Source organism: Equus caballus, chromosome 16 (assembly GCF_041296265.1).
Source record: "Equus caballus isolate H_3958 breed thoroughbred chromosome 16, TB-T2T, whole genome shotgun sequence".
Lineage (NCBI taxonomy): Eukaryota > Metazoa > Chordata > Mammalia > Perissodactyla > Equidae > Equus > Equus caballus.
Window position 1 is genome coordinate 57,891,626 of NC_091699.1, and position 27,643 is coordinate 57,919,268.

Sequence of the window (27,643 nt, forward strand, 5' to 3'; positions counted from 1 at the left end):
CTCCCCCACTAGAATGTGGGAACATGGCCCTCAATAAATATGTGCTGAATAAATGAAAAAACAAATTCATATGAGAGTACAACGTGAGGACCTGCCCTGGTTTGGAGGGTCAGGGGATGTATGCTCAAGGGAGTGATGTTTAGTCTGAAGAGTGAAGGATGACTAGAGGTCGGTAAGTGAAGTGCGGGAAGGAAATCAAATATAAGAAAACAGGAAAGAATGATGTCTGCAAGGGCTTCAAACTGGAAGAGAGTGCGGTGTGTTCAAGTGTCCAAAAGGAACCCGGTGTCACAGGCCGTGGAAATGGGAGTGGGCTGGAACACTGCCACCATGAAGCTGAGCCGTCAGGGAGAGCTCGTTAGCTATTTCTGGGACCTGGGACTTCATTGTAATAGTGATGGGCAGACATTTAGGGGTTTTCAGCACAGGTGCTTTGTGAACAGATGTCTGTTATAAAGAACACTCTAGCTGCTGTGTGGAGAGTGTATTGGAGAGTGATAGAGTGACAGTGGGGAAACTGAGGCACAGAGAAATTAGGTGATGTCCAAGGACCCAAAACTTACCTACAACAGAGCCCACCCTCCGTGACATCAACCCCAGAGCTGTTTCCCCTAATGATGCCACCTCTGAGAACTCTAAAGTCCAGGTTCTAAGCTGCAAGGAGGGGAGAAAGCAAGCGGAAAGGGTGATTTCTAAAAGCAGAGAGCAGCCCTTTTCTAGCTGTGAAGATTCTTTCAAGCGGCAGTGCCAGGGCTTAATGTACACTCCACGGGCGCTCTGGGAACACCCCCTGAAGTGAAAGGAGTCCCTTCTCCCCGGCAGCCCCTCTCTCTTACTCGCCAGACCAGGACTTGCAAACCTGAGATCCTGGGAGATGCAGCCCTAACCATACTCCTTAAATATTGTCTCAAATTACCATGTTTGTTATTATATAAAACATTTAATGCACAAAGTGATAAAAAAACAAAGAAAAAATTAAATTACTCATAATTCCACTATACACATATAAACACATAAACTTTTGGTATCTTCCCTTCCAGACAATACTCTCTGCAGATAGCTAGAGTATTTTTTCATAGAGTTCAGAGCCACATAGTATCATGATCCACTTTTCATGTAACAGCCTTATGTTAATGCCTTTGCACGAGCACCATGTTTTAAAAACTTTTGTTATAGAAATTCAGGCAATACCAAACTGGAGAGAATAGTATAATAAATCCTTACCTATTATTCCAATTCCATAATCATCTACTCATGGCCAATCTTGTTTCATTTTTCAGGCCCCCTCGCCCCCCACTTAGATTATTTTGCAGCAAATCCCAGACATCATGTCATTCTACCCATAAATCCATAAATATTTCGGAAGCATCATCTTTTGAGGTAGTTCAGATGCTATTGCCTGGATGGATCACAAGGAGAAACATCTTAAAGAGGTTGCTGCAGGTGGAAAAAGCACCATCTTCCCTCCCCATGCGCCATGGACCTGTCCTGAGCCCAAATCCCGAGCCTCCACCCTTTCTACCAAACTATACCTTGGAGCAGGAGTGTGGGCCCTTCTTGGCTTATCCCTTTGAAAGTTGTGGTCCCTGCAGGGAGAGGCCATCACTTCATAAGAACCGAATCCTGATCTAAGAAGTTGCTTTTTGTTTGACTTGGGAGGTTTTGAATAAATAGAGTCGTAATACAATAAAGCATCCAGCCAGTTTCCTGCAGTGTAAACTGGCCTTGAAGGACAGCTCCCACGCCAGCCCAGAGTAACCCAGGTAGCCACAGGGGAGTCGGGATGGGCTGTGACCTCTCAGCTTCACTTCCCTCTCCCTCTTGGTCCCGTGGCCATGTGGACAGCTTATCTTCTCCTGATCTTTTCTTTCACCAAACCTGAAATTTCAGACTTTTTTATAACTTCATTTCAAACTGCTGTTTCACGAGACCTGGCCTATTACTGAGTATGCATGAAGAATCTGAAAATTATTCATATACATATTTCAATTAAATTTTTCAAAAATGCAAAAAGTAAAATTTTTAAGTTTTAGTTGGGGAAGGGGAACAAAAACATTTTAATAAATGTGGGTGTTCTGGAACCAGGCTCTAGAGACAAGGCAGGCACCACGGGAATGGGCACAGCTCTGCTCTCGTGGATCAGGGGAGGAAGCTGCCTGTCCGCTATCCAAGGCAGCCTCGCTCCAGGCTGGGAGGCCGGTGTGGACGCTGAGGGCGTTGTTATCTAAGTGCAGCTTCTTTGCTTCCTCAGGTTTCAATAAATCCCATGAGATCATTTAAAATCACATTTGTTACTTTACCATCTAATCACACATAAGCTTCTCCCCCCGCCCTGCTTCCATCCAAGGAGCGCACTGTCTGCCGCACCAGCGCCAGGGTGGAACTCACGATGGGAATGGGAATGGCCCCCAAGACAGCAGGAGTCCTCGCAGCTCCTTGAACAATAGCGAGTCTCCCATCCGACAGGCTGGACCACCTCCACTGAGGAGGACAAACAAGTGTAAGTTTGCAAAACTGGGGGTCTTGGCCTTGCCTCCCCTACCAGAGCGGCTCACTAGACTCCTGGCAGAACAGACATCTGATGGAGTTTCTTCTTCAGGCTTGAATGTTAAGCTGAGCGTATGTTCCAGGAGCTCGTGGTTTCCAGTGGAGACGACCTGGGATGGAAGAGAGGATCTCTTAGGAGAAGACAAGCAAGGTCGAGCGGCAAAGGTTTGGCTGTGGGACTTGGGGGCCAGTCTATGGCTAGTGGTGTAAAAACGGATGCTTGGGGTTATATGGGAAGAATTACAGGTTTTATCCATGAGCCAAAAATGAAGCACATTTTGTAGGCTATTTGAAAGACCTTCCCAAAACACCTACAGTACTTAGAAAAATAGTTACTATTAATCTATTTGTATAGAAGACTCTCGCTGCTTCCCTTCCTCTGAAGGATAAGGGGAAAAAATTATAGCTAAATCCCAAAACTATCGATTTCTACATGCCACATCAATGTCAAGCTTACACTCTTCAGAGAGTCACACTGATAGAAAGAGTTGTTTTATTAGCAGGCATGAGTTCAGAAATTGTACCAAAGCTAGGAACACAGAGGCCAACTATCCTAGGAGTATTGATGAAAATGTTAAAACTAAATAAGAATAGACATAGAAAGCAGAGAATCCATGGTCTTTGGGTAAAAGGTGGGACACTCCTTCAGAGATAAGTTTTGCCTCAAACTCGAGGCAATGAGAACTTTTGTTGTAGGAATGTGGGTAGAGTTGACAGCAGTGGTTTCTACTCTCGGTCACACATCAGAATAAACAGGAGAAATTTTTAGAAACACAGACTCCTGGACTCCACTCTAGACCTACTGAATCTGAACGTCTAGGAGTGACAGCCAGGAATCTATATTTTTTCAGTGCTCTCTAGAAAATTCTGATGGACAGCCAGGTCAAGGAACACTTAAGATTGTGGTGAAAGAAGACAAACCTAGGTGACCAAGCGTGTTTTCAAGCCGCAGGGGAACATTTATTCATGTTCAGAAAGATGACAACAGGGAGGATCAAAGCCACCTAAGCTTTGTTTTTAGCCCCAAATCTGCAATCCAGAAGAATGACTCATTCAGAAATTTCTGTGGTTCTGTCTCTGGCAGTTTTCCCCCCATAACTCAAGTGCACTTAGTGAAAATTTGATTCTTGATCATGATTTGCTCTTTACGATTACCTGATTGGATTGGTGCCAGAAAAGAGAGACATGTGCTGTGATTTTAAAATGTAGCTTGCGTCAGCTTTACAGGACTTGCAAAATGAAGCAGATAAAATCAACCACATGTATGTATTTTGAGTAACGGAAGCTTAAAGGTTGGGCTTTCTAGCCACGTGGTGTGGGAGGAAGGTGGAAATGACACAGGGAAATGGATTGCTTTTAGTCAGATGAAAGAATTTGTTTTGAAATGGCATAAAGTTGGTTTGAAATGTTAGGAAGATTTTAGAGTGGTCTTAAAAAGTAATTTACTGGTTCCCTGTCTACTCACTTAGCAGTCAGATAATGGTGGTAATAATAATAATAATGAACAAGCATTTAAAGTGAAATATCAGCATTTTTTTCTTGGCCCTAGGCATATGTAGAGCATATATCTGCGAGGATGGTTTTGAGAAAATCATCCTCAGAAGGAAATGGAAAAGGAATCTGAGAATGGTCTGTAATGGTAAATGGTGGATAAAGGAGCCTTTTACAAATAAATATTGCCAGGGAAACGTGATTCTAGGAGGAGAAAAACCAGTGATCACTGACTCTGCGCATACATTCCCTTGTCTCAGAGCCCAGTCAAGTCAGGAAGACTCCTGAGAACTCAGCTGTTTTGTGAGCAGCAGCCCCATGCTCCCCATAGCTCCCCCCATCTCAGAGCAGACTGGTCTTAGGGTGCCACGTACTAACCAGTAACGTGAGCTTGGAGTCCTTGCCTCCTGAGCCCATGGAAGGAACACTATCCTTTCCCCCTCTAGGACTGCTGTGCCCTTTCTCACACAGTCTTCATCCACTGGACTCGCGCTTTCTGCATAGTCACTTCCTGCCCCGCTCTTACCTGTCCTTCAAAGTCCTGGACAGACCCCACGCTCCCATAAGGCATACTACCCTCTCTCCCTTTCTCTGCTTCTGCCTCGCCTCTTCATTCACGTTTATTTGTATGGCACACATCTCCTATTAGAGTGGTGCTCCTATTTGTGTCTCTCCCCAGCAGAGTGTGAATTTATGAGTGGCAGGGTCTTGGCCTTGATTTTTATACCCTCATCAAAACTTTATACACATTAGCAGCAGTTCAGTAAGTGCTTCCTGAGTAAACATCATGGCTTGGTGTCCTGGATCACATGGGAAAAAGATTCAGATATGTCCCTTCCCTCTTCCTCCCCCTTCAAGCAAATGTGTTCTCTCCCTTGCCTGCTGGCGTCCCTTCTGGGAGGCTTAGAGCGCTTGTCCTTGGGGAGGACGTCACTGGGGTCCATCTTGCTCATTAGATTCCACGGTGGCTCTTCTTACCTTGCTGTTCATTGTCGTGCGTTTTCTCCAGCTCTCCAAAGAGAGACTGAGCCGTGCTTTATGAACTGGTTCAGAAGAGCAGGAAGAGGTCCCAGTGACCAGGGCCAGGTGTAGAGTATAGAGGTTGAGGGCTCAGGTCTGTGGACTGAGCCGGACTTTGGTCAGCATCCCAGCTTTGCCATTTATCAGCACATTAGGCAACTCTCCCTCCATCTTCTTGTTTCCTCAACTGCAAAATGTCCATAATAATACCTATTTCACAAGACAATTGCCAGCTTTAAACAGGGGGATGTACAGAAGGCTTAGCCCAGCCTGTTAGCTACTATCCATATGATTATTTAGTCTGATGCCCTCTTTTTATAGATAAAGAAACTCTGAGACCTAGAGTTTCAGTTTCAGTGACTTATTCAAGGTCACATAGCTGGTTACTGGCACAAGAAGCAGGAACTCAGGTCTTCTGTCAACAATGTGAGGTGTTCCCCCCGCACTGTGTGGCGCTGACTGACTCAGAGGTGACAGGAGGGGGATCCTACTGGAGATGTTTTGTTCACACTCTGTAGAGAGGAGCTGAGGCACTCAAAGCCCAGGATGAAGGCATCAGCAGATGTGAGCTTGACCTTGCATTAGACACAGTCCTAGGGGAAAGGAGGTGGAGTGAGCCATGGTGGTATTATTATTGTTGTTATTATTATTATTATTATTATTATTGTGAGGTGCTCACAAAACTGACCAGCAGGACAAATCACGGATGCTTCAGGGAGAAGGAAGTTGAGGAAGGCCTTGAATAATGGATGGGCTTATCTAAGATGGAGAAGAGAGGGGAGGTTACTGTGTACCAGGTGCGGTGACATAGGCAAAGGATCAGAGATACCTAGAAAGTGCTAACTCTGATGACAAAAGTCAGAATAGTGGTCATCTGCAGGTGGGAGCAGGGTAGCCACTGGCAAAGGACATAGGGGAGTTTTCTGGAGTACAGGAAATAGTCTGTATCTTGGTCTTGGTGGTGGCTACACAAGTGTTTGCATGCGTTAAAAAAAAAAGCATCACACTTTAAACTTAAGATTAGTGCACTTTTTTTTACTTTGTGTATGTATAAGATCCCCCTCTTTTAAAGAAATCACCAGTAATATCACTCCCAAGAATAATCAATGTTAATATTTTTATTCTTTGCCTTCTGGCCAGAAGAGATAAGAATAATGACTTAGATTTCCAGTAGGTTGTGAACTTGGCTAAGCCAGCCTCAAGGCTTTAGTGCCTTATCTGTGGAAATGGGTTAATAACAGAGTCAGTTCAGAAGGTCCTGGTTGGCCCACTGGTTCACTGCCCATCCAGACACTGCACTGTATCTCCTGCTCCATCTGTTCCAATCCCCGCTCTATGGGAAATCAGTATGGGCCAGGAGAAAGGCAATCCTCAGGGAACTGACAGTATCAGTGCTGGAGTACGGAAATCACTAGAATATCTGAGTGTCGGCCCAGCTCTGCCTCTTTCTAGCTGGAGTCCTTGGGCGAGATCCGTTACCCACCTGCGTCTCAGATTCTTCATCTGTTAAGTGGAGATCGTCGCACTTCAAGGAGACTATGTGGTTTGGTGTGAAATCAGATGTAGCTCTTCCGGGTCAACTACTTAATAATTATATTCCTTTGTGGAATAGTAATATTAACAGCAAAGTTAATATAATGCTTGTTATGTTCTAATCATTGTTCCAAGAACTATATATAAGCCTTGTTCTAAGCACTCATTTAATTCTCATGACTACCTCATAGCACTATTATTATGCCTGTTTTATAGATGAGAAAACTGAGGACAAGGAACTAAACTAAACTTCCCAATGTCCCACAGCTAGTAATTTGTAGGGTAGGGATTTAAACCCAGGTGGTCTGGCTCCAGAATGCAAGAACTTAACCATTATACTATGTTGCTTCTCTATACACTAATTTCTTAACCAACAGAAAATATTTTGTTGTACCAGGGGAGAGATGTTATAAGTGTAAAAATGTGTAAAAAAAATTTAGAGGACTCAAATATCACTTGCAATCCCACAATGCATTTTGAAAGATCTGAAACATTAAACATGTGCTGCTGAGTTTTTTTAATTTAACTTTTTCACTAAGACCCCGTTTTTACTTAAGGACAATACTTCCTGCTGTACACTGTGCCAGACACTGGGGGCACAGAGCTGCGGATGCAATAAATTTTGTTTCTGCCCTCACAGGACCTACGGTCTAGTGGGGCAGACAGTTATTAAACAAAAACAAATAGATATAATTATCAACTGTGATAAGAGTCAGGAAAGAACAGGATTCTTTGGGAGATCATCTTGAAGGGACCTAATTTAGAAAGGCAAGATTAAGGAAGGCCTCTCTAAGGAAGTGACATTTAAGCAGCGGCCTAAAAGGAGATGCACTATTTTTGTCAGAATTTGCCATTTAGAAGCAGAATTTGAGGACCAAATCAGAATGTGATTTGTGGACAAAAGACCGACTCCTTCAATGTCGGGAGCATGCAGTGGCACTGGATTTTCTGAGTACCTTTGCTTCCTTAGAATAAACCGATGGGCTGCATTATATTGGTTGGCATTTACATAATATTCACAGTGCTCTTGCCTTAGAACCTTGTCCAAAACCCATTTCTACCTGTCAGAATTTGCATATTTTTTCTTTAGAAACTTGGCCAAGAAAAAGAGAGATTATTGTTCATGAGAAACATATTTGGCTCTCAAATAATTAATGCTTAAGAAGATTAACAATCATAGAATTACCTCATGGAAAGGGGCCCCATAGAGGTGTCTTTGCTTTTAGGAAGTGTTCAACCAAGGCCAGACACAGGCAGAAAGTGTCCCAGTGGGAACCTGCAACCTGGGTGTGCATTTGCCTATTCTTTAGGGTCCCAGCGCCTCTCCTAGCTAGAGGATGTGGCACTCATATTGTGACACATACAGTCATAAAAACACTCTGTAAACAGCTTCCTCCAGGAAGTCTTTGCCAGCTTCTCTCTATGTTGGTCTATGTTGGTCCCTCCCTTCTTCAATACCTTGAGGCATTTGTCTTTATTGCTTAAAACTCTAAGGTCAGAACCACATAATTTAGTCCTTATTTATTTTTCTAATTATTTCCTGGTTGTAAGGGTTTCTTTTCTCCCTGAGAAGATTCAAAGACCTCCCAAACAAGAAACATGGCTTTTTGTCAAGATGGAAAGGACTCAGTATACACTTAGACCAATCTCCTCCTTGTACAGATGAGAAAACTGAAATCCAGAGGGAGAAGATACCTAAAAACTAAACATGATTTGTTACATCCCTGTGGCTGGGACTCCAGTCTCCCAACTTCCAGCCCATTGCTCTTTCCGCTACACCACACCATCTTCCACAACACCTAATAGTGCTAAATGCACAGTAGGCCTTAAGAAATTACTGAGAATCAAAGAATTTCTCAATATTTGCTAAGTATTCCTGACTCACCCTGCAACCTCCAGCAACTCAGCTGGGCACCTCTGGGCTATGGCAGTTTCGAGAAAGAAGCCCCAGAACCTTAAAGGCACAAGGCCATGTTCACATTTGATGTAGCCAGGAGAACACAGATCTGTTGCTTCTTGTTCCCTAGAGAGTCAAGCACCAAAATAAATATGAAGGAGAATCCTCTTGTTCCGCCAGGAGTTGCATACAGAAGGCAACTTAACAGATGAATCATGTTAGGGAAAAATACTTCTGCCAGGTACATGATCAAACCCAGTCCTGTTATTGCAAAGTCGACCTGTCTTCATGGAACTTACCTAGTCCTTAATTAGACTAAACCTTAGTTTCCTCACAAGATCAGAATAGAATGAGTCAAACCCATAGCATTACTTCCAGATTCATGAGGCACCAGAGCTCACAAAGGTCACCTCAGAGCACTTCCTCATCTTCCTGTGTGGTAACTGCTTCTCAGAGACAAAAAACATACTCAACATGAGAAAGCAAGTCGGCAGGAGGTCCAGGGCTGAACTGGTCTCCTCACTCCCGAATCATGGTTCTTTCCTTTGCATCACAATGACTCTATCTTAGCAAATGCCACTGAATTCTCCTTCAGTCGTCTTCTCCCCTACTTCAGTTTTCTTACCTCCATGTCCAGCTCCAGGTTCCCCTTTCCACACCAGAGAAGACCAGTCATTGGGGAGTGGGAATCCTCTTTTTCACTCTAAGGTCAAATTAGGGAAACTGACCACAGAAATTCTGGATGGAACAATCATGGGTCACATTCATGGAGCTCCTCTAAAATGGTCAGTCTCTGAGAAATCTGCCATCCTTCATTCATTTCTTCCTTTACTCAGCAAATATTTATCAAGCACTTGCATGTGTCACATTGTCTTGGGTGCTAAGGATACAGCAAAGGAAAAGATGGACGTTGTCTTTCACATCAGGGAGCTTACTCTCTAGCATAAGAGCTGACCCTGAATAGATAACTACTGAAATAAATGGCCACCGTGAAAGTACAGGCTGCCTGTGCAAGTGAGTAACAAAGAAAACTAGTCTAGTCCAGAGGGTCAGAAAGGCTGCCCTGGAGAAGTGATATTTAAACTAAATTGAAGGAAAAGTAGAGGCCAGTCAATGGAAAGGGATAGAAAAAGCATTTTTGAGAGAAAAAAGTGCATGTGTGAAGCTACCAAAGCAGAAAGGAACTTGGTGGATTTGGGTAGCTGAAAAAAGGCCAGAGTAAGCACTAGGAGGAAAACAGCAGAAAGAGTGATGTAGAAGGAGGTGGTGGGCAGGGATCAGATCATGCCAGGTCTTATGTGCCATGTGAATGAATTGAGACATTGGCTGAAGGCCTTGGAAAGCCTTTGAAAGGTATAACCAGAGGCATGATATGATCATATTTGCCTTTTTAAAAGATTATGTTGGTTACTATGTATGCAGGCAAAACAGAGTATACAGAGTCCAGTTAGTAAGCAAGCAGAGAGGCCAGATAAGAAATGGCTGTGGCTTGGTGGTTGGAGCGTATGTGGAAAGCGAGAGAGAGAGAGTCTGTGGGTTTCTGATGTGAGCAACTAGGTGCTTGATGGTACCATTTAACAACATAGGGAACAAGAAAGAAGTCAATTTAGATGGAGTTGATATCCAAAAAGAACAAGAAGGTAGTCAGGTCTGGCACAGAAGACAGGTTTGAGTGGAAGTTAAAACCGTGGGAGAAGATTAGATTTCCATGAGAGGGGATATAGAAGAGGGCTAGGATAGAACTCCAGAAAGCTCAAATATTTAATGGCCAGAAAGAAAAGATGAAATCACAGATGGAATAGACAAAAAGAGAGGATTTCAAGAAAAATAGAGTGGTCAACTGTGTTGAATCCTGCTGAAAAGTCAAGTAAGTCGAGATCTAAAACTTTGTCTGGATTTGGCACCCTGAAGGTCATTTACAACTTATTAAAAGCTTTAGTGAAGGGGGCTGGGAGAGACATATTAAAGTGTGTGAAGGAGTAATGACATGTATTAAAGGATGCATTTGTCATGCATGGCCTCTGTGATATTATGTCATCTAGTTAAATCCGATGCTAGGGAACCACAGCATTCCTAAAAAGCCTTAATCAGTCATGAAATTGATGCCCAAATTCTGCTGTCCACTAGGACTTTACAAATGGCAAAGAATCATCTATATGGATTTTAACACTCTTATTGAATCAAGCTTGCACTTTATCCTTACAAAATCTTTGCCTTACATAAATATACCTGGGCATGTTAAGCCACAGTTTTAAAGATTATTAGAACTCACAGTGCTTGCCAGGTCCCCTCCCCCAAGGATTCTAAATCAATTAGTGATAAATTCTGATAGGGTCCTGTTGAATAGGATAAGAATTCTGTTGGGAGAGAGTATTAGGAATAGAAGAAAGGAAGAAGATTCTATACATATTAAATAAAAACTCTTATCCACAGCATGAAACCCCTTCAAATTCTTGAGTCCATTGTGACTTATATTACCTTATTAAACAAACACTTTTATTTTGGGCAGCTGAACCCTATTCAAAAGTATTCACACACTAAAGATGCAGGATGAGAAGTAAAGTGGAAACATTATGAATTCTTTATATTGTGTTTAATTGTAAATGATCTGACGTGTTTATTTAGCTTATATACTGAGAGCTGGTAGTGTGGAATTGAAATAGACTAAGTGGCTATTGGCTATTAAATTGTACGTGTAATGGGAAATATTAAAGTCTATATTGTGCATTTATATGGTACTTGGCTTAAAAAACGCTTTCACATACATTATTCAATTCTCCCAAAAACAGCGTCAGATTAGCCGGGCAGATGTCATCATCTCCAGCTTACAAATCATAGAAATGAGGATCAGAGAATTCAAAAGACTTGGTTAGTGTCAGAACTCAGGTTTCCTGTCTCTAAGCCCAGTGCTATGTTGAAAAAACCACACTACCTCTCTGGGGTTTGTGAATAACTATAATCAAAGTCTCTAAACTGATTCAATCCACCAACCTGAGTTTCTGGGTCCACGACACTCCCAGATCATGGTATGAGAAGCTTGTTTTCTTCCTTAGTGAAGATTTTTTTTCCCCTTATTATGATCCATTTTCAGTGGTTGAGGGAGATGGTAGGGAGGCAAAGACCCTTGAGAAAGGGATATTTTCCTCCTCTTCAGCTTCATTTGAGTCTCCATTCTTGTGGACAGAGATATTTTGATTAAACCTCCTTTAGATACTTTCTTCCCCAAACTCCCAGATTTCTTTCTTCCTTGAATTACTCCTTTCTTCCACTTTAGCCCCCAGAGAAACTCGTTTATTCTCAGCACTTCAGCCTGACACACTCATTCAGCACTACAAACGGATCAGCTACTCACCAAGCCTCACAGAAAACCAGTCCCATTCAGCTCTCACCCATACCCACAGCTCTTATTCAGCACCACGGACAGCTCAAGGTCATACTAGGTACTGCCTTACTCTTTCAGAACCACGCACAGTACGTGCACTTTCCTCCATAATGTAAATACTTTTGCTGTGCCCCATTCCTGGACAACATATTAGCTAGCTATTATCTCTGGATCATTCAGAGGTAAATTACGTTCAGCAAGAATTCCCATAGCCCCATTTTTTTAGCACCAGGGGCAACTCGGGACTATTCAACTTTAAAAATGGCTCAGTGATATTTTTCTGGTGCCATAAGTAGCTGAAGCTCCATCTCTGACTACTGGGCAGAATTGTGGATAACATAGTCTCACTGTTATCATCACAGTTTATTACACTTTCCAAGTGGCATAGATACTTCAAATACTACCTTTTTCCTGGACAGCTTACTCACGTGTCCGGTGCCTTGTTGCTCCAATCAAATGCCTAGCAATGAAAATTTTCAGGGCAATGGACAGCTCAGCTAGACACATGTCAGCATAACTGACTATCTAAAATTCTGACATCTCAGAGACTTCTCTAAGCCTTGACTAGTCTGGCCACACCCACCCAAAAAAGAGACATTTAATTTCATGCTCCCATTAACATGGAGAGTCCAGCAATATTCCCAGTGCTAAAGCTAGCTTGGCTGCTCATTCCATGGACTAGAGAGCTTAACCACACTCTCAGCACCATCCACAGCACAGTTTCACTCAGATTTGTCAATGACTTGGTCACTGTTTCTCAGCACCAGCTCAGTCACACTCTCAATCTCGTACCATGAAAGATCCAACCACACTCTCAGTCCTAGTGACATCCTGACAACATGCGTGGTGTTCCACCAGGCAGCAAAGTTATGGCAGCAGCTAGTTATCGTGGTCCTGTTCTTTGGGTTCCTCTTATAATTAGTTTAGTCATGTTTGCAGTTACACCCATATCCCAACAACCACCCTCTTTTGGCAACTTGAGCAACCTAGTCACATCCTCTCCACTCCATCATACTTATTCACACTCCCCCTGAATCTTCCTGACTAAAACCATTCCAACTACTAGAACTAGGCTCAGCAGTTCTTAAAACTTTTCTTTCTGCTGTTTCTATGACAATGATTTATCCTTGTTCTTCTTTCTCTTTCACTGCAGCATCTCTGTAATGTTCAATGCCTCTTTGCCCCCATATCCCTCCAGATTCCAGCCTTCATTGTTCTCCTCTCACCTTGGAGAACCAATTTCATCCAAATCAGGATGGATTTTAGGACCCCTAAGCCTTAAGTTGTTATTGAACAGAAAACCCTTTTTTTCCTAGCAACAGGGAAAGTGGTCAGTTTCTACCTATCCTGGTCTCACAGTTCAGGTACTTGTGCTTTCTCTTCCTTGTATTTCCCAAATTCAATCCTGGTGGCAGATGAAAAGCTCTAGCATTGTTCTGTAATTATCTGATACACACCCATTCAAGATCCCTTGAATTTATTCATTGCTTTATTCCACAAATATTTGTTGATCACCTAGTATGTGCCAAGCACTGTTCTCAGTGTTGAGAGTTCAACAGTTAACCAAACAGACACAATCTATACCTTCAGGGAGCTAAAACCCTAGCTGAAAGAGCTAGATAATAAACAAATAAAATGTTAATAGTTAATAGTTGGTTAAAAGTGCTATGAGGAAAAATGAAGAGGGATGAGGGATAGAGAGTGGCCAGAGGCTGTTGTTTGGGAAAGGATGGTCACAGGAGGCTTCCCCAACATAGTGACATTTAAATGTGTGCTGTGGTTTATAAATGGGAAGTGAATACCAAGCAGAGCAAAGAGCGTGTCAAAAACTTTGAGGAAAGAGTGTGCTTGGAGTGTCCAAGAAATAGCAAGCTGGTCTGTGGGAAGGGGTTCCAGTGGTTAATAGAGAGAATGATATGAGGTGAGCTCAGAGATGAACTTCAGAGAATGTTTTTAAAGAATCACTCTGATTGCCATAAAAAGTATAGCCTGCAAGGATTTGAGAGAATGCTAGCAGTGAGACATGTTGAGAAGTCATAATAGGAGGCCAGACAAGAGATAACAATGAATTGGACTATGGCAGTAGCAGTGGAGGTGGGTGGTAGTGGTTTAGATTATGGTGGCAGCAGTGGCTGTGATGAGAAGCAGACAGCTATGCTTCAGAAGCAGGGTCATTAGAATTTTCTGAGGGACTGCACCTGAGATTTGATATAGAGAAGTAATGGATAATTCCAAAGTTTCAAGACTTGGGGTCTGAGCCACTGGAAGGATGAAGTTTCGATTTATTGAAACAAGGATGACTAAGGAAACAGCACATTTGGGGTAAAGAAATCAATAGTTAGGCTTTATAACATCTATCAGACATCCACGTTAGGGGTGACGAGAGGACAGTTGAATATAACAATTTAGAATGTAGGTGAAAGGCCCAGGCTGGAGATATAAATTTAGATTTATCTTTCAAATGTTACTCCAGACTACCCACGTTGTCATCATAACTTCAGTGTTTTTCTTCTCTGGAAAGTATCTGTCTGGGAAGCTGGCTAGAAAAGTTGGCTGAGACTCAGAGCTACATTTAAGCTCCCAAAGGTTGTGGATCTATAGCTTATTTACTGCTGTATCCCCAGAGTCTAAAACAATATCTGGAATAAAGGAGGAAGATTTGAGGGAGAAAGAGGCATAAAGGAGGACCTTAAGTTTCCACCTTTGAAAAATGGCCATGCAATTTATTGAGATAAGGACCATAGGAGGAGGAGAAGTTGGGGTGGAGAACAGATGAAGAGAATATGGGAGACAATAATTTTGAGATGTCTATGGAGCTCTCAATGGGATATGTCCAAAGGCATCAGATTAGCTGGTCTGGAGCTCAGAAGAAAAGTCCAGATTTAGGAGTCACATGAATGAAAATGATAATACTGGTTGTATATAGTAGATGAGAGCAACCATGAGAAGCATGAGAAAGTGCTATCCTAAATGGGGTGAGGGCTGATATTTTTACCTACTAATCAGGCTCTGGAAAAACTAGAATTACCTATTTGCCCACATCGGATCTGCCATACAGAGCCAAATGCTACATTAGTGAGGAAAGTCCTCTATTGGCTTCTTAAGAACCTCAGTGAGCTATACAAGACAAAGAAGCTATTCTCTGAGGCCCCTGGAAACCTCACCAAATCTGAATGCATTCAGACCAGCTCACGTATCTCTCAAGCCCCAGAACCCTCCAGTGATGCCCCAGTCAGTGGGATTCCAGAACTACTCTAGCCAGCCAGACCTACGCCAGCAATGGAAGAGCAGTGGATCTGGAATCAAAAGACTCAGAGACAGTTTGTTTAGTCCATTAACACCTCTGTAATCTATAGTGAGCACAGACCCTCACTGATTCTTAGTTCTCTTATATGTAAGAAAATACTTGTACCTACTCCACAGGATTTCTGTGGGGATTAAAAGAGATAATCATGCATTATGCCCACTGTTGATGTTGCTGTGGATTGAGGATTTAAGTAGTTCTTCTCATGAGGCTCAGTCTTCTTTGTGATCAATTCACTTTTGCTGCACAATCAAAGAAACATTTTTCCTACTAAGAACAACAGAAGCTAGGAGAAGGGACCCTCTGTCCTGCCCTGCCATTGTAATCTCAGGGAGACCATCATTTACACCCTTATACGTATCCACCTTCATTTAGCAGCCCTGAGTCAGCCGGCCTCCCTGGATCATAGGTCTTGACCAAAGACCAATCAAAGCTATTTCCATTATCAGTGAAGTGACAAATGTGAAACACCAAATTGAAACATCCATTCAATTACCTTTAGTTGACTGTGTTTCTTCTTAGAAACTGCTCACTTGTTAGAGCTCATAGAGGGTGCATAAGATGCCTCTGTGGCCCATCAAGAGGAAACCCAGGAGTCCCAGTAGCTCCTCTTGTAACCTAGAAACCTCAGACACAGGATAAATGCCATCGGAAGCTTAATCCTCAGAAATGACCAAATCCCACTCTTTGTTCCCATCCTCTGAGTGTAAGCTCTTTAAAGTTTCCAGCCAGCAGTTGCCCTAATTCTGACAAAAGGAGGAAGGTGGTCCCAAGGACAGCCCCACAAAAACCTCTGAGGAGTCAGAGTTTCTTGGGAAGGTAACTCACCAAGAACACCCCACCACTTGGTGCCAGGTCACTTCTTCCTTAACACTCCCAATTCTGGCTTCTGACCTGCCTCCAGAATCCAGGACTTTCATCCAAGTTCCAGAGTTGTGGGAGTAGGTCATCAGATCCTCCTCTGATCCTGTAACTCTGACCTGTTCTCCATCTCACATCCACATTTGCAGAGGCTTTCAGTGCCTCTCGAAGGCAGAATGCCTTCAACAGCTTCAGCTATAAGTTTGGAAAATCCACCTTCCTAAGCCTCCTCAGACCTATTGAATGAGAATCTTTGCAGGTGGGGTCCAGGAATCTGTATCTTAACTTGTTTTCCCTGTGACAGTGATGCAGCTGGTCCAGCACCAGGCTGTGGTCTGGCATTTGAAGATCACTGTAGAACTAGAACAGGTGGGAAAACTACATTATTCACAGAGCCAGTGGTTGTTGCAGAGAACTAAGAGGATGGATGCCTATTGTAGGAGCTTCAGATCCAGCTTCCCTACAGTAAATAGGGAAAATGCTACATAGATACTGCTCTTCCCATCTGTGACGGCCAGCCATCCTGTTTACTTCCAAAATAGCCCTAGAGGTGGCAGGCTTCCTGAGAACATTTCATCCAACAGAAATCCTAGAGAGTCATTGGAGTGCCTTCCAGGTTTTGCATGGACCATGGTGGACCAGGATCCCAGAGACCCAGTGTGGCAGCATTAGAGACCATGTGTTAGGTCAGGATTTTGCAAACTTATGGGACCAGAGAACAATTTTAAAATCGTCGTCCTGCACTATTAAGTCTTCAAAGGGCTTTAGGAGATGCAGGTGCACTCAGATCCAAATAAACAGCGAAAATGGGTTCACGAATCAAACAGCTGAAGAAATGTTCAAAATCTTATTCATACAATCTTTTCTTAAAAAAAAAAAGTTAGAAGAAAAAGCACCCAATTAGAAAAACTAAATAATTTATTTTATTAACAACCAAAAAATTACAAATATACTGCCAAGCTGTAGAGGATCAAGCAGGCAGCACATTCTCAGTTAGCAAGTGCAGCCATGTGCTCAAGGAGCTGGGCCTTCCCTATCTTCCTGTCACATCCAGGAATGGCTGTCACTTCTTAAAAGCATTTCATTACATGATAAAAAGAACAATAAAACATATTACCATCTTCCATACTTTTTAACAGATGCATTTTAATGGGAGAAATTCTGCTAGCATTGTTTTTTTCCACAGACCACCTGTTTACAGTGCACTAAAGTTCTGTGGAATGTAGAAATGCAGGGTTAGAGAAGTCCTCTCTGAAGGCTTTGAGCCCAGACCCCTATGACTGATCATACAGTAAGAATGATGGGGGCTGTGGTGAGAGAAGTTTCTGCAGGGCTGGGGCTGGCTCATGGGAGCTGGAGGCAGAGAGAGACCTCACTACAGAGAAGAAAGTACTGGCCCTGTCGCTAATCTCCTCTGTCCATCATGGAGGTTAGTATTCCTGGAGCTTAACCTTCCCGCAGAAAGTCCTGCAGGCTCTGGATGACATGGGCTCTTTAGAGGAGCAATAGAGAAGGGTCCTCTCATACTTGACATTAAGAGGGCAGAGGGAACCAAATAGGCCTGTTGGCTCATCTTGAGAGAGCTCCATGTCCACCAAACAGGGAGCCTTGCTTAGCAGGGACAGCTACTGGGCTGGAGGGAATATAACTGCAAAATACTCAAGAGAACTATTTAAAAGCCAAGGCTGAGCTTGGAGATGAGGGAGAATAGAAGTTTCTTGTATCAGCTCCTCCCCAGCCATCAATCCAAGAAGTGAATCCTAGGCCCAGGCTAATCCTGCAACACATAGGTCCAAGATGATTGCTTCACAAGGGACACGCCTTCCTCACTCCGTTCAAATGGACCCAGAAATAAGGATTCCCAGTTAGGTCTGTAAGCAGCTGCACAACAGACCAGGAGTGTAGCAGCAGTCGCTATCTGCATCTTGCCCATATCCCCCAGGGGCCCAGAGTTTACCTGCAGACACTTTCCTTATATGTTGGCTTCCTGCATCTCTCTCTGGTTACTGCTGTAAATTCTATAGAGTTAGCATTCTTGGAGTCACTCTCAACTGCTGAGGGGCAGGACTGCTAGATAAAACCTCAGTATCCTTATCCTTCAGTGAAACAATTCTGAGCCCTGGTTGCCCACAAGAGTAATCTGATCATAAAAATACTATTGGCTTTCTTCTTTCTATCTTACTTTTTCATCTTCTCTGAGTTTCCTGAAATTAGCTCTCAAATAAACTACTTGCACCCGAATGTTTATCTCAGGGGGCCACGTAAAATCACCGGGCAATAGATGGAAAGAGAGAGACCACTTTGATCAAGGGACCAAATGCCAGAGCTCTCTCCTGGTTTGAAAGTCTTGGGAGAAGGACTGGGCCCTTGTACCTACACTACATCACTACAAATTCCCACCTGTGAGCATAGTCTCACCCCCACCCCCCACCCCCCACCCCAGCTCTGAGAACAAACATGTCCTTGGCCAAAGGGATTTATGGTGGCCCAGCAGAATTATCATGGGCACTTGGCGTCAAGTCAGCCTTGTGGCTGAGCCAGCTTTGACTTCAAGCTCCAGTTACAGCACCTATAATTCTGGTTTAGTCCTATGCTCAGTTCTAAACATTGCATTCCAGTCACAGGGAGTCCTTGTGTTGTTCCTCTGTAACTGAGTCCTGGGACTCAAATTTGATTCCAACATATGAGCAGCTCTTCTCCTCTGGACAAAGAAGAGAAAGTTAACTTAGCTCTTGTTCCTCAGAAGGAAAGAATTAAAGACACTGATTGGATTCAATCAAGTCAACAGTGTTTGAGCGACCATTGCATAAAAACATCATTTAATCAGGACATGGGCACACAGGATATACAAGTTCTGAGATAGAAGACAGATGTTTAATCCTGTAAACTAGGTAAACTTTGAAAAGTTCCCTAAGAGATAGACCAAGGACAAATGGTCAGAAGGCAGAGAAATAGGAAGGATGCAGAGTAAGTTTCCAGGAGAAAGTCATGGAGGGCATTAGGAACAGGGGTGGTATCAGAGGGGTGAGGGCTTCTCTGTGGACCACAGTACACAGGAGAACTGGTGACAGCAAGCCGAGTCTCTGGCATAGCAGTAACGGATTCAATAGCTGTCCCTGCCACCATCTGCTCGACTTTGGGGTGTACTAGTCTAAAAAAGTCATTAGACTCAATAATCTCTTTGGTTCCTTATATTTCTACGATTGGATTTGTGATTTTTGCTGCGCTTTTCCTGACAAAATGTTCTTTAGTTTTTCAGTTTCTGAAAACTTTGCAGTTACCACTATTCATTTGACAAATATCTATTAAGTGTCTACTAAATGCCAGGCAGGCACTGTATCAGCGCCTGGAGAATCAACACTGAACAGGACAGATGTGTTCCCGGCTCTCCCTGAGCTTACAATCTAGTGAGAGAAATAGAGAAGCAAATAGCAGGTACAAATCAGAGGTTTATGGGGGGAAATGCAGTGAATTATGGGAGCATGAAATTATAATCCTAACACAGACTTCACATAGGGTCAGAAATGGAGGATTTAAAGAATGAGAAGGGGTTAGTCAGGCAAAGCAAGGTGAGACAATAATTTCAGGCAAAGGAAATTGGACCTGAAAATGCCTTAAGATGAAAAAGAATGGGTCATATTCAAGGGGAAACTAATAAAAATGATATGGCTGGCAATGACAGTACTGAAGAGGTAAGCACACAGTTTGGGTTGTCTTGAGTGCTGTGGGGCACTTTAGAAGGATTTTAAGTAAGGATATAATGTAACCAGATTTGCATTTTAGAAACATCATTTGGTTATAGTTGGGGGATAGGTTAGAAAGGACTTAAGGGAAAGCAAAAGGACAAATACGAAGTCAGTGAGATGACAGAGACTGGACTACTGGTATGAAGGCGAGGTTAAACAGACATGGAGAGAAGATACTAAGGAGATGGAATCAATAGCACTGAATGTCTGATTGGATGTGGGCATGAAATAGAAAGGACATAACTATGATACTCAAGCTTTGGGCAGGCACAGAAATAGGCTCTTTGGGCCCATTCACAGAGGGAGAGAGCCTTAGAGGACAGGCAGGTATTAGAAAGGGGTGGAGAGATGATAGTGAGTTCAGTTTGGGGCATGTTGAGTTTGAAGTGCCCATTAGACATTCAAGTGGAGACGCCAAATTAGGGTCGGAGCCCCAAGGACATAGTGAGATCTGGAGATAAATACTCAAGAGTAATCTACATATAGATGAGAATTGAAACCACAGGAATAGATGAGATGCTCTGAGGAGACTGTATCAGACAGAACCAGGAGTGGGTACCTGTCCTGCCACTTATTAGTAATGTGATCTTGGAAAAGTTAACCTTGCCACCCTGGTTTCTCATCTAAATATTAGAGATAATACCTCGTAGGGTACAGTGATGGTTAACGTTATAATGTGTGCAGATTGCTTAGTCGAGAGTCTGGAACACAGTGGAATCTCTGTAAAAGCTAGTGTTATCAGTGCTGTTGATGTTATTACTATTGTCATTACTCAAAAATTTAAAAAGCACAACATAGAGCCCCAAGATTCACAATCATGTATGGGAGAAACTGAGGAAGAACAGATTGAGAAGGTGCAGACAGAAACTTAGGAAAACCAAGAGAATATGCCACAGCAGTTGAGGAGAGACCATGTTTCAAGGAGGGAGTGATCAAAATGGCCATTAGAACCATCAAGATAATAACTGAAAAGGTTCCTCTGAATTTAGCCATAAGAAGATTTATGGTGTCCTTGCAAGGAGGCATTTTGGTGAGGTAGTGGACACAGAAGCCCAGCTGCTAGGACTGAAGAGTGACCAGAGACAGTGAGTGGAAGTGAGTCCTTTATGAAACTCAGCAGAGAATGTGAGGAGAGAGGAAGATCTGGATGACCTGCGTATCAAGTAAAGTTTTTAAAGTTGAAGGAGACTTGAGAATCCCTAAATGCGGATAGAAAGGAGCCAGTAGACAAGTAGGGAGAGAGAAATGAGGTAGTGAGGCATTAAGATCCAAAGCAGAAGGAAAAGCTTGGCCTTAACCAAGACGAAGGAAGATATCCTCCCTGTTGTGATAGGAGGGAGGGAAGGATGGAGGGCGTAGATGCAGGTAGGTTGGAGATTTGGGGGTATGCAATTGAAAGAATACTGTTTTCTTCATGAAGTAGGAAACATGGTCACTGTCTTACTGCAAAGGGAAATAGAGAATAGCCAGAAAAGATGAAGGGTATGTGAACAATCAGACTAGAATAAACTGCTGCCTGCGGAAACCACATGGTTCCCAAGAGGCATTGATGTTCTCCATCACCCCTCAGCATTCCAGATTCAGAGAAACCAGAATTAGACTCATCTAGATTGACTTAGACTTGGAATTTAGGATCAGGATGAGAGAGCGGTCAAAATGGCAGACCACAAGATCTGATCTTAATATGGAGAGAAGTGTTCAGCCATGGACAAAGAGAAAGCAGCCTGGGGGTCCAAATGAAGCTCAGAGAGGGGAAGAAATGTTGAAAATGTCAATAAATAAAAGGTTGTGGTCAGAAAGTAGGATGAGACTCAAGATAAAGTAGGACATGAGCTGAAGTCTTTGATGGATGCAGGAGAGCGCCTGTTGTTCAGTGGTCATGGGAAAGAGGGAAGAGGGCAGTATGACTAAATCTGGTGGTGGAGATGGTGGTGTTACAAAAAGACAAAGGAGAAATGACTTAGAAGCTCATGGAGAGCATAGACACACCCTAGCCTGAAGTACCTGCAGTAGGATGGAATAAACAGCCTCCCCTAAAAGTGCTGAGGAGCAGTGGGGTCTTGGGGGAGCTCAGCTTGAGTCAAGGAAGGAACTGGAGAGGGGGGTGCTGGAGCTCTTCTAGAAAGGTGGGAGGGACGGGATGGAGAGGGCCAGTGGGCAGGCTGTTACCTCTCTGTGGTTATGTCCATTGTCATAAAAGTATAAATTCTCCTTGAAGAAGAATGAGAAGATGGAATTCCCCTTTGGGTCCCTGGGAACTAACAACTTCCGTCGATTCACTCCGGAGTCCCTGGCGGAGACTGAAAAGCGAATTGCTGCCAAGCAGGCAGCAGAGAAAGCCAAGGATAAGCACAGGGAGCAGAAGGACCCAGAAGAGAAGCCTCGGCCCCAGCTAGACTTGAAAGCCTGCAACAAGCTGCCCAAGTTCTATGGTGAGCTCCCGCCAGAGCTGGTTGGGGAGCCGCTGGAGGATCTGGACCCCTTCTACAGCACACACCGGGTAAGGGCTACGGGCTGGAAGAGCTTTTCTCAGTTCTGAGAGAGGAAACCTCTATCCCACCCAGCCCAGGGAGTCCCCCTGCACCCTGGGTGATGTGGTTGTCAGCTAGACTCATTAATGAAAAATATCTCTAACTCACCTCCTTGACGCTCTGTTTGAATCTTTATAGTATTTATGGTAGAGGCTAATTAAACCTAAATCCTCCAAAGCAGTGACAACTGGTGTGGAGTTTTCAGAGGAAGTGTGCTGTTCCCTTGGATGAGCTCTGGCCTAGGATGTCCAGAGGTGTGGGCTCTCTTTGCAAGTGGAGAGCAGAGATCTTGGTGTCAGGGTGGGAGGTAGACAGAAGAGAAGGGGATCAGAAGAACAGAAATCAGGATGATTTAAACTAGTGGTCCTCAAAGTACGATCTTGGAAGCCCCAGGGTTCCCAAAATCCTTTCACTGGGTTCAAGAGGTCAAAAGTATTTTATAGCAATACTTAGATGTCATTTGTCTTTTTCACTCATACTCTTTTGTGAACATACAATAGTGAATGTAGAGGCTATTGATGGGGGATGACATCCTCAGTCTAACAGCTACTAAAAGGTATGCTTGTATATTCTTGTTTTAAAATCTCCTATGTTTTAAATTTCTAATATTATATATACATATGTAAATATACACACATGCACATGCAAACACACACATATGGTATAAGCAAAAGGGTATGAACATTAACCAAAGCTTTTTGGGGTCCTCAATAATTTTTGAAAGTATAAAAGGGTCCTGAAATTTAAAAGTTTGAGGACCACTAGTCTAAACAAGAGCTGTTTTGTGACAATTACCCTGTTGGTATTGCATCTTAGATGTTCTCACAGCCAAAGAAACGGTGTGTGCATGTCTGGGAGTTGGGAGGGGCAGGAATCAGCCATCTGAAATACGGTTTTTAGAGAAAATAAAAAGCACAGCAACGTCCTTCTCCCTCCTCTCGCCTGACAAAACTCTCACCCTCCCAGGAGGAACCAGTAGAGGGTTTAAAAGGGGAGACCAGGAGGTGAAGAGCAGAAGGAACATTACAGAGCCGGGGATGGTCCACTAATCAGAAGAGGAATCCATACAACCAGAACTCCATCCTCCTGCTACCAGAATCCTCACCCTGGGCATGATGCATCTTACCAGCCCTAGGGTCAGCTGCCTGTCCATCGGGCACTCTCAGTGGGCTCATCTGGATGCACAGTCAGCCACAGACCCTGGGGTCTTGCTAGGAGGGTGAGGATATGATCCTCCCTAACTCTCTGCCGGTCCATTTGGCTCTTATTGACCTGAGATGATACCACTCACGCTCAAAAACAAGGTTGTGTGAGGATGTGTGTTTCTCACTGGAGGTCCACCTTCTCTTTTGTTTTGTTTTAGACATTTATGGTGCTGAACAAAGGGAGGACCATTTCCCGGTTTAGTGCCACTCGGGCCCTGTGGTTATTCAGTCCTTTCAACCTGATCAGAAGAACAGCCATCAAAGTGTCTGTCCACTCATATCCTTTGCACGGTTGCTTCTTCCACATGTGAGAATCAAGCCTTGCCCATGTGTCCAGTGCCTTCTTCATAGGTTAGTGGTAGAGCCTTCCTCCAACTGAATCCTGAAAAAAGGGATCACTAAATTGAAAAAAGTGTTTTTGGTTTTAATGTGGCCAACATCCCAAAACAGTCCCAAGACAGAAAAGGTGTTCATGCAACCCACAGTGGGTTTAGGTTCATCTAGACTAGACTGGAAACACCTGTGCATGCATAACTTGAAAAATGTCCTCTTTATGAGGGGAGCTTTGCTGAAGCACTCAGGCACATTCTTACCATATGTGGCCTGCTCTTCCCAAAACATCATAACCGGTAAAGGGGCCCCAAGTCTTCTTTGGGCAGATGAGACAGGTATGGGTTGTTACTCTGTGCCATAGCCATCCTGGGGAGTGGCTGCTTATTTGGCAAAAGAGCAGCATCTCCCAGAGGACAAAGAAAACAGACCTTGATGGGCAGAGCATAGGTTGTCCCAACAGGATCACATCGGTCATGGCGCACTGCCAATGTCACAAGTTACCCCAAAACTACTAGCAGGTTAAAAATGTCAACAGTCCGAGGCTCACATCGTTGGGGAATGTAGTAATGATTAGAGACACATTGGTCAAATGTCTGTATTATATTAGTTGCTTTAGGTAGCTTCAGAAGCTGCCTTCAGTTTTTGTTTTTGTTTTCTTTCAAGGCAAGCCAAAGTAGGACAAAAAAAGAGACTTTGGCTTGGTTTCCAAGGATCTTCCTTGATGACTGTCCAAACTGGAAATTCCTAATGACAAATTCAGCCCTGGCTTCCAGGAGGTTGATTTGCAAGAACAGCCTTGCCTCAGCTGCCTGGCAGACGGGAGCCAGCCTCTCCCTAGGAGGCTCCAGTAAAAGGAGCCCTCTCCCCCGACACTGGGGCAGCTTATCGGATAGCTGGACAGCACTCAGTGAGCTGTAGCCCTGCCACTGGGTCATCTCAACATGAAATGCTTGTTGTAGTTGCACTACATTTTCTCTTTACATGTTTTATCTTTATGGCCAACCAGTTGGAATTCTATTTTCTTATTTCAGTCTTGGATTTTCTGATTCTATAGAAGGATATTTAATGATAATAGTGGGCAACCATTTGCTGACTACCTCCTGAGCATCAACAGTGTCATAGGTACAGAAACCCTTGAAGAAGGGATTAGCATTCCCACTTTACAGATGATGAAACTGACGCTCAGAGGCATCCAATAAATTGTCCAAGGTCACAAAGCCAGTTAGGAGGTCAAGCCTGTATCCTGCTTAGAGCAGTGTCAGCAGTAAGGGAGTAGACAGTTAATGGAAATGAATTAGGGTAACTTATTCTCTCAGTATGTCATCTCTACTTGGGTGTTTTAAAAATATACGTGTATACACAATTACATAAAATTGCAAATAAAGAAAAACAGCAAATACACAAATTCCTCTCTGTGCCTCCAAGTTGAACAATATCTAGATAAGTCAGAAACAGCTAATTAGAAATAAAATTCCTTTAAAGAATCAAGTGACCAGTGAATATTCTTTTCGTCTTGAGATTTGATGAGTAAATAATTGCCTGTTCAAGTTCCCGCTGGACAGAAAAGCTGTTGAGGGTCTTCTTCTCACAAAAGTCTGCATTTATATATTTGAATCTCATGAACTTGGTAGCTCCAGCCCCAAAGATATTCTTCAAGGTATGGAATTTTCAATGTCTTATTATTAACATTTCACCAAAATTATAATTCTAATCAAATTTGCTATGAATGTTTTCACAAGTAATATTATACATAATATATCATATTACTTTTAAAGGTTTGTGGAGTTGGAGATATGATTTTAATTTAATCCTTGGGTTAACATTTTCCCCCCATGTGAACAAATTTCTTAATTTAATTGCAAGTCAATCGGAAAATGTGGTTTAATTAGTAGAATTTCTCTTTTCAAAATAGATGTGTTCCTAAGTAACTGTAAAACAGGGCACATTAAAGGCATTTAGAGAAAACTAAAATAGATTTAAATACTTCGGCTCGAATTGAAATTATGAAAGATGAGTGGTTTACACTCTCTATAGGTCAAGTTTATCTTCAGGCTTCGTTTTTCTTTAGGAAGTAATTGTTAAGTAATTTCCCAGATAGTCCTGAGAAAAATGTCTAATGGAAGAAATTTGTCTTTGGATTTTCCCCACCAACATTTCTTCCTATCTCTTTACCTCCTTCCACTCACCTTCCTTTTCAATGTCTCTTTCCCCTTCTGGTAATCCCTTTGCCCAATCTCTCCTCCAAGATTCTCCTCTCTGGCTGTTCAGAGTTCTCCACTGCAGCCTAATCCTATTTGGAATTTTCTTTTTGAGCCAGTACTTCACTTCCCTGTGTTGCCTCCACCATTCCTGGCCGGAAGTCCATTTCCTCAGTGTGACTGATCTCAGCTAAGTTAGGAAAACAATCTGACTCAATGAATGCCCGCGAAAGCTGATAGCTCCCTCTTCATCTGTAACTCCTAGGAGTATTCTGTCTTTTAGGATAAAAGAGATATTTGCTGGATGAAATGTCAGGCCATATTGTATAATGAAATGAAAGCCTCTGGTCAGAAGGACATTTTGGAAAACGGATTCTGTTTCCTTCCGTCTTACTCAGGGTTCTATTATCAGACGATCTGAGTTCACATCTCAGCACTGTGGTGGACTAGCTGTATGACCTTGGAAAAATTATTTAAGCTTTGTCAGCCTGTTGTCTTAGCTTCAAGATGTGGATAATAATATCCACCTGCAGGTTGGTTGCATTAGAAATAATGTGGATGAAGTACTCAGCCCAGGGGAGGCACTCGGCAAATGTTAGTGGTTATTGTGTGTCAAGACCATAAAGCTGATCCTAGCTGAGAGTTACGAATTTAATCATTCAGCGTCAAGGTGATCATAGATGACATCAAGGAAACATGGTGACTCTTAGCTTTTCCTTAACACAGGCCTTCTCAGGTGGTTCAGTTTATTTATCATGGTCACGATTGTGATCAATTGTGTGTTCATGACCCAAACTGAATTTCCAGAGAGACTCGAGTGAGTAGATTTGCTGTCATTTTTGTGCCTTCTCTTTTTGCCCTCTTCTTCCCTTTCCTTACTTGGTGGCTTTTTTCTTTTATTTATCCTCCTGGGTCTCGTCTGGGTAATATGGAATCCTACTGTCTATCTGACTTTGTAATGGTTAGATATCTTCTTCTCTGGGGACTTTGTTTCATAAACATATATATTATTTGCAGCTTTGAAGAGCTATAGATTAGTGGTTCTCAACCTTGGTTGTGCATTGGAATCCCCCTGGGGAGATTTTTTTAAGTATTGATGCTTGGGTCTCAGTCCCAGAGGGTCTGATTTCATTGGTCTGGGGTGGCCTGGGAAGATGAGCCCCTCCTGCCACACACACATTCACCTACTAGGCGCACACATGACTGATGTTTAGGGAAGAGAGGCAGGAGCAAAACTGAAACAGAATTGAGAACAAATGGTTCTGGAACATATTCAGAAAATAACCCATGAATGAAGCTGTTTAAGTTGTCATGGCCCGTATACTTCAAAGTGACCTTAATATTTCTGAGATTATTCTATCTCCTTGGTTAACAGATGGAATCTCTGTAGTTTCAGATTGTGGGGCCTCTCTAAAAACATCTGCACCAACACGTGTGGAAGCGGTTTCCCCCCAGCACAAGCCTGACACACCTTCAGTGTAACAACAAGAGCTCTGTAGAGCTTTTTCTTTTTTCAATTTTTCAATTTCTTTTGCTGGCTATAACATTAATACATGCACCATAGAAAGTATGTTTCATTTCTATTAATAAATTAA

General features: G+C 43.0%; 1 protein-coding gene across 9 annotated transcripts in view; it reads left to right on the forward strand.

Moving 5' to 3' along the window:
* The first annotated feature begins 2,359 nt into the window (after positions 1 to 2,359).
* SCN10A (sodium voltage-gated channel alpha subunit 10) overlaps positions 2,360 to 27,643 on the forward strand; it is a 110,425-nt gene continuing 85,141 nt past the window's right edge. For 2 of the 9 annotated variants that reach the window (XM_070238933.1, XM_070238940.1), the window contains exons 1-5: positions 2,360 to 2,500; positions 2,631 to 2,712; positions 22,000 to 22,281; positions 23,676 to 23,794; positions 26,785 to 26,865. In XM_070238933.1, coding sequence (XP_070095034.1) covers positions 22,012 to 22,281; positions 23,676 to 23,794; positions 26,785 to 26,865 — 470 coding nt within the window. In that variant the 5' untranslated portion in view covers positions 2,360 to 2,500; positions 2,631 to 2,712; positions 22,000 to 22,011. Of the gene's footprint in view, positions 2,501 to 2,599; positions 2,713 to 21,999; positions 22,282 to 23,675; positions 23,869 to 26,784; positions 26,866 to 27,643 lie in introns of those variants that run through there. The other 7 variants (XM_070238936.1, XM_070238937.1, XM_070238938.1 and 4 more) reach the window with 7 other exon arrangements.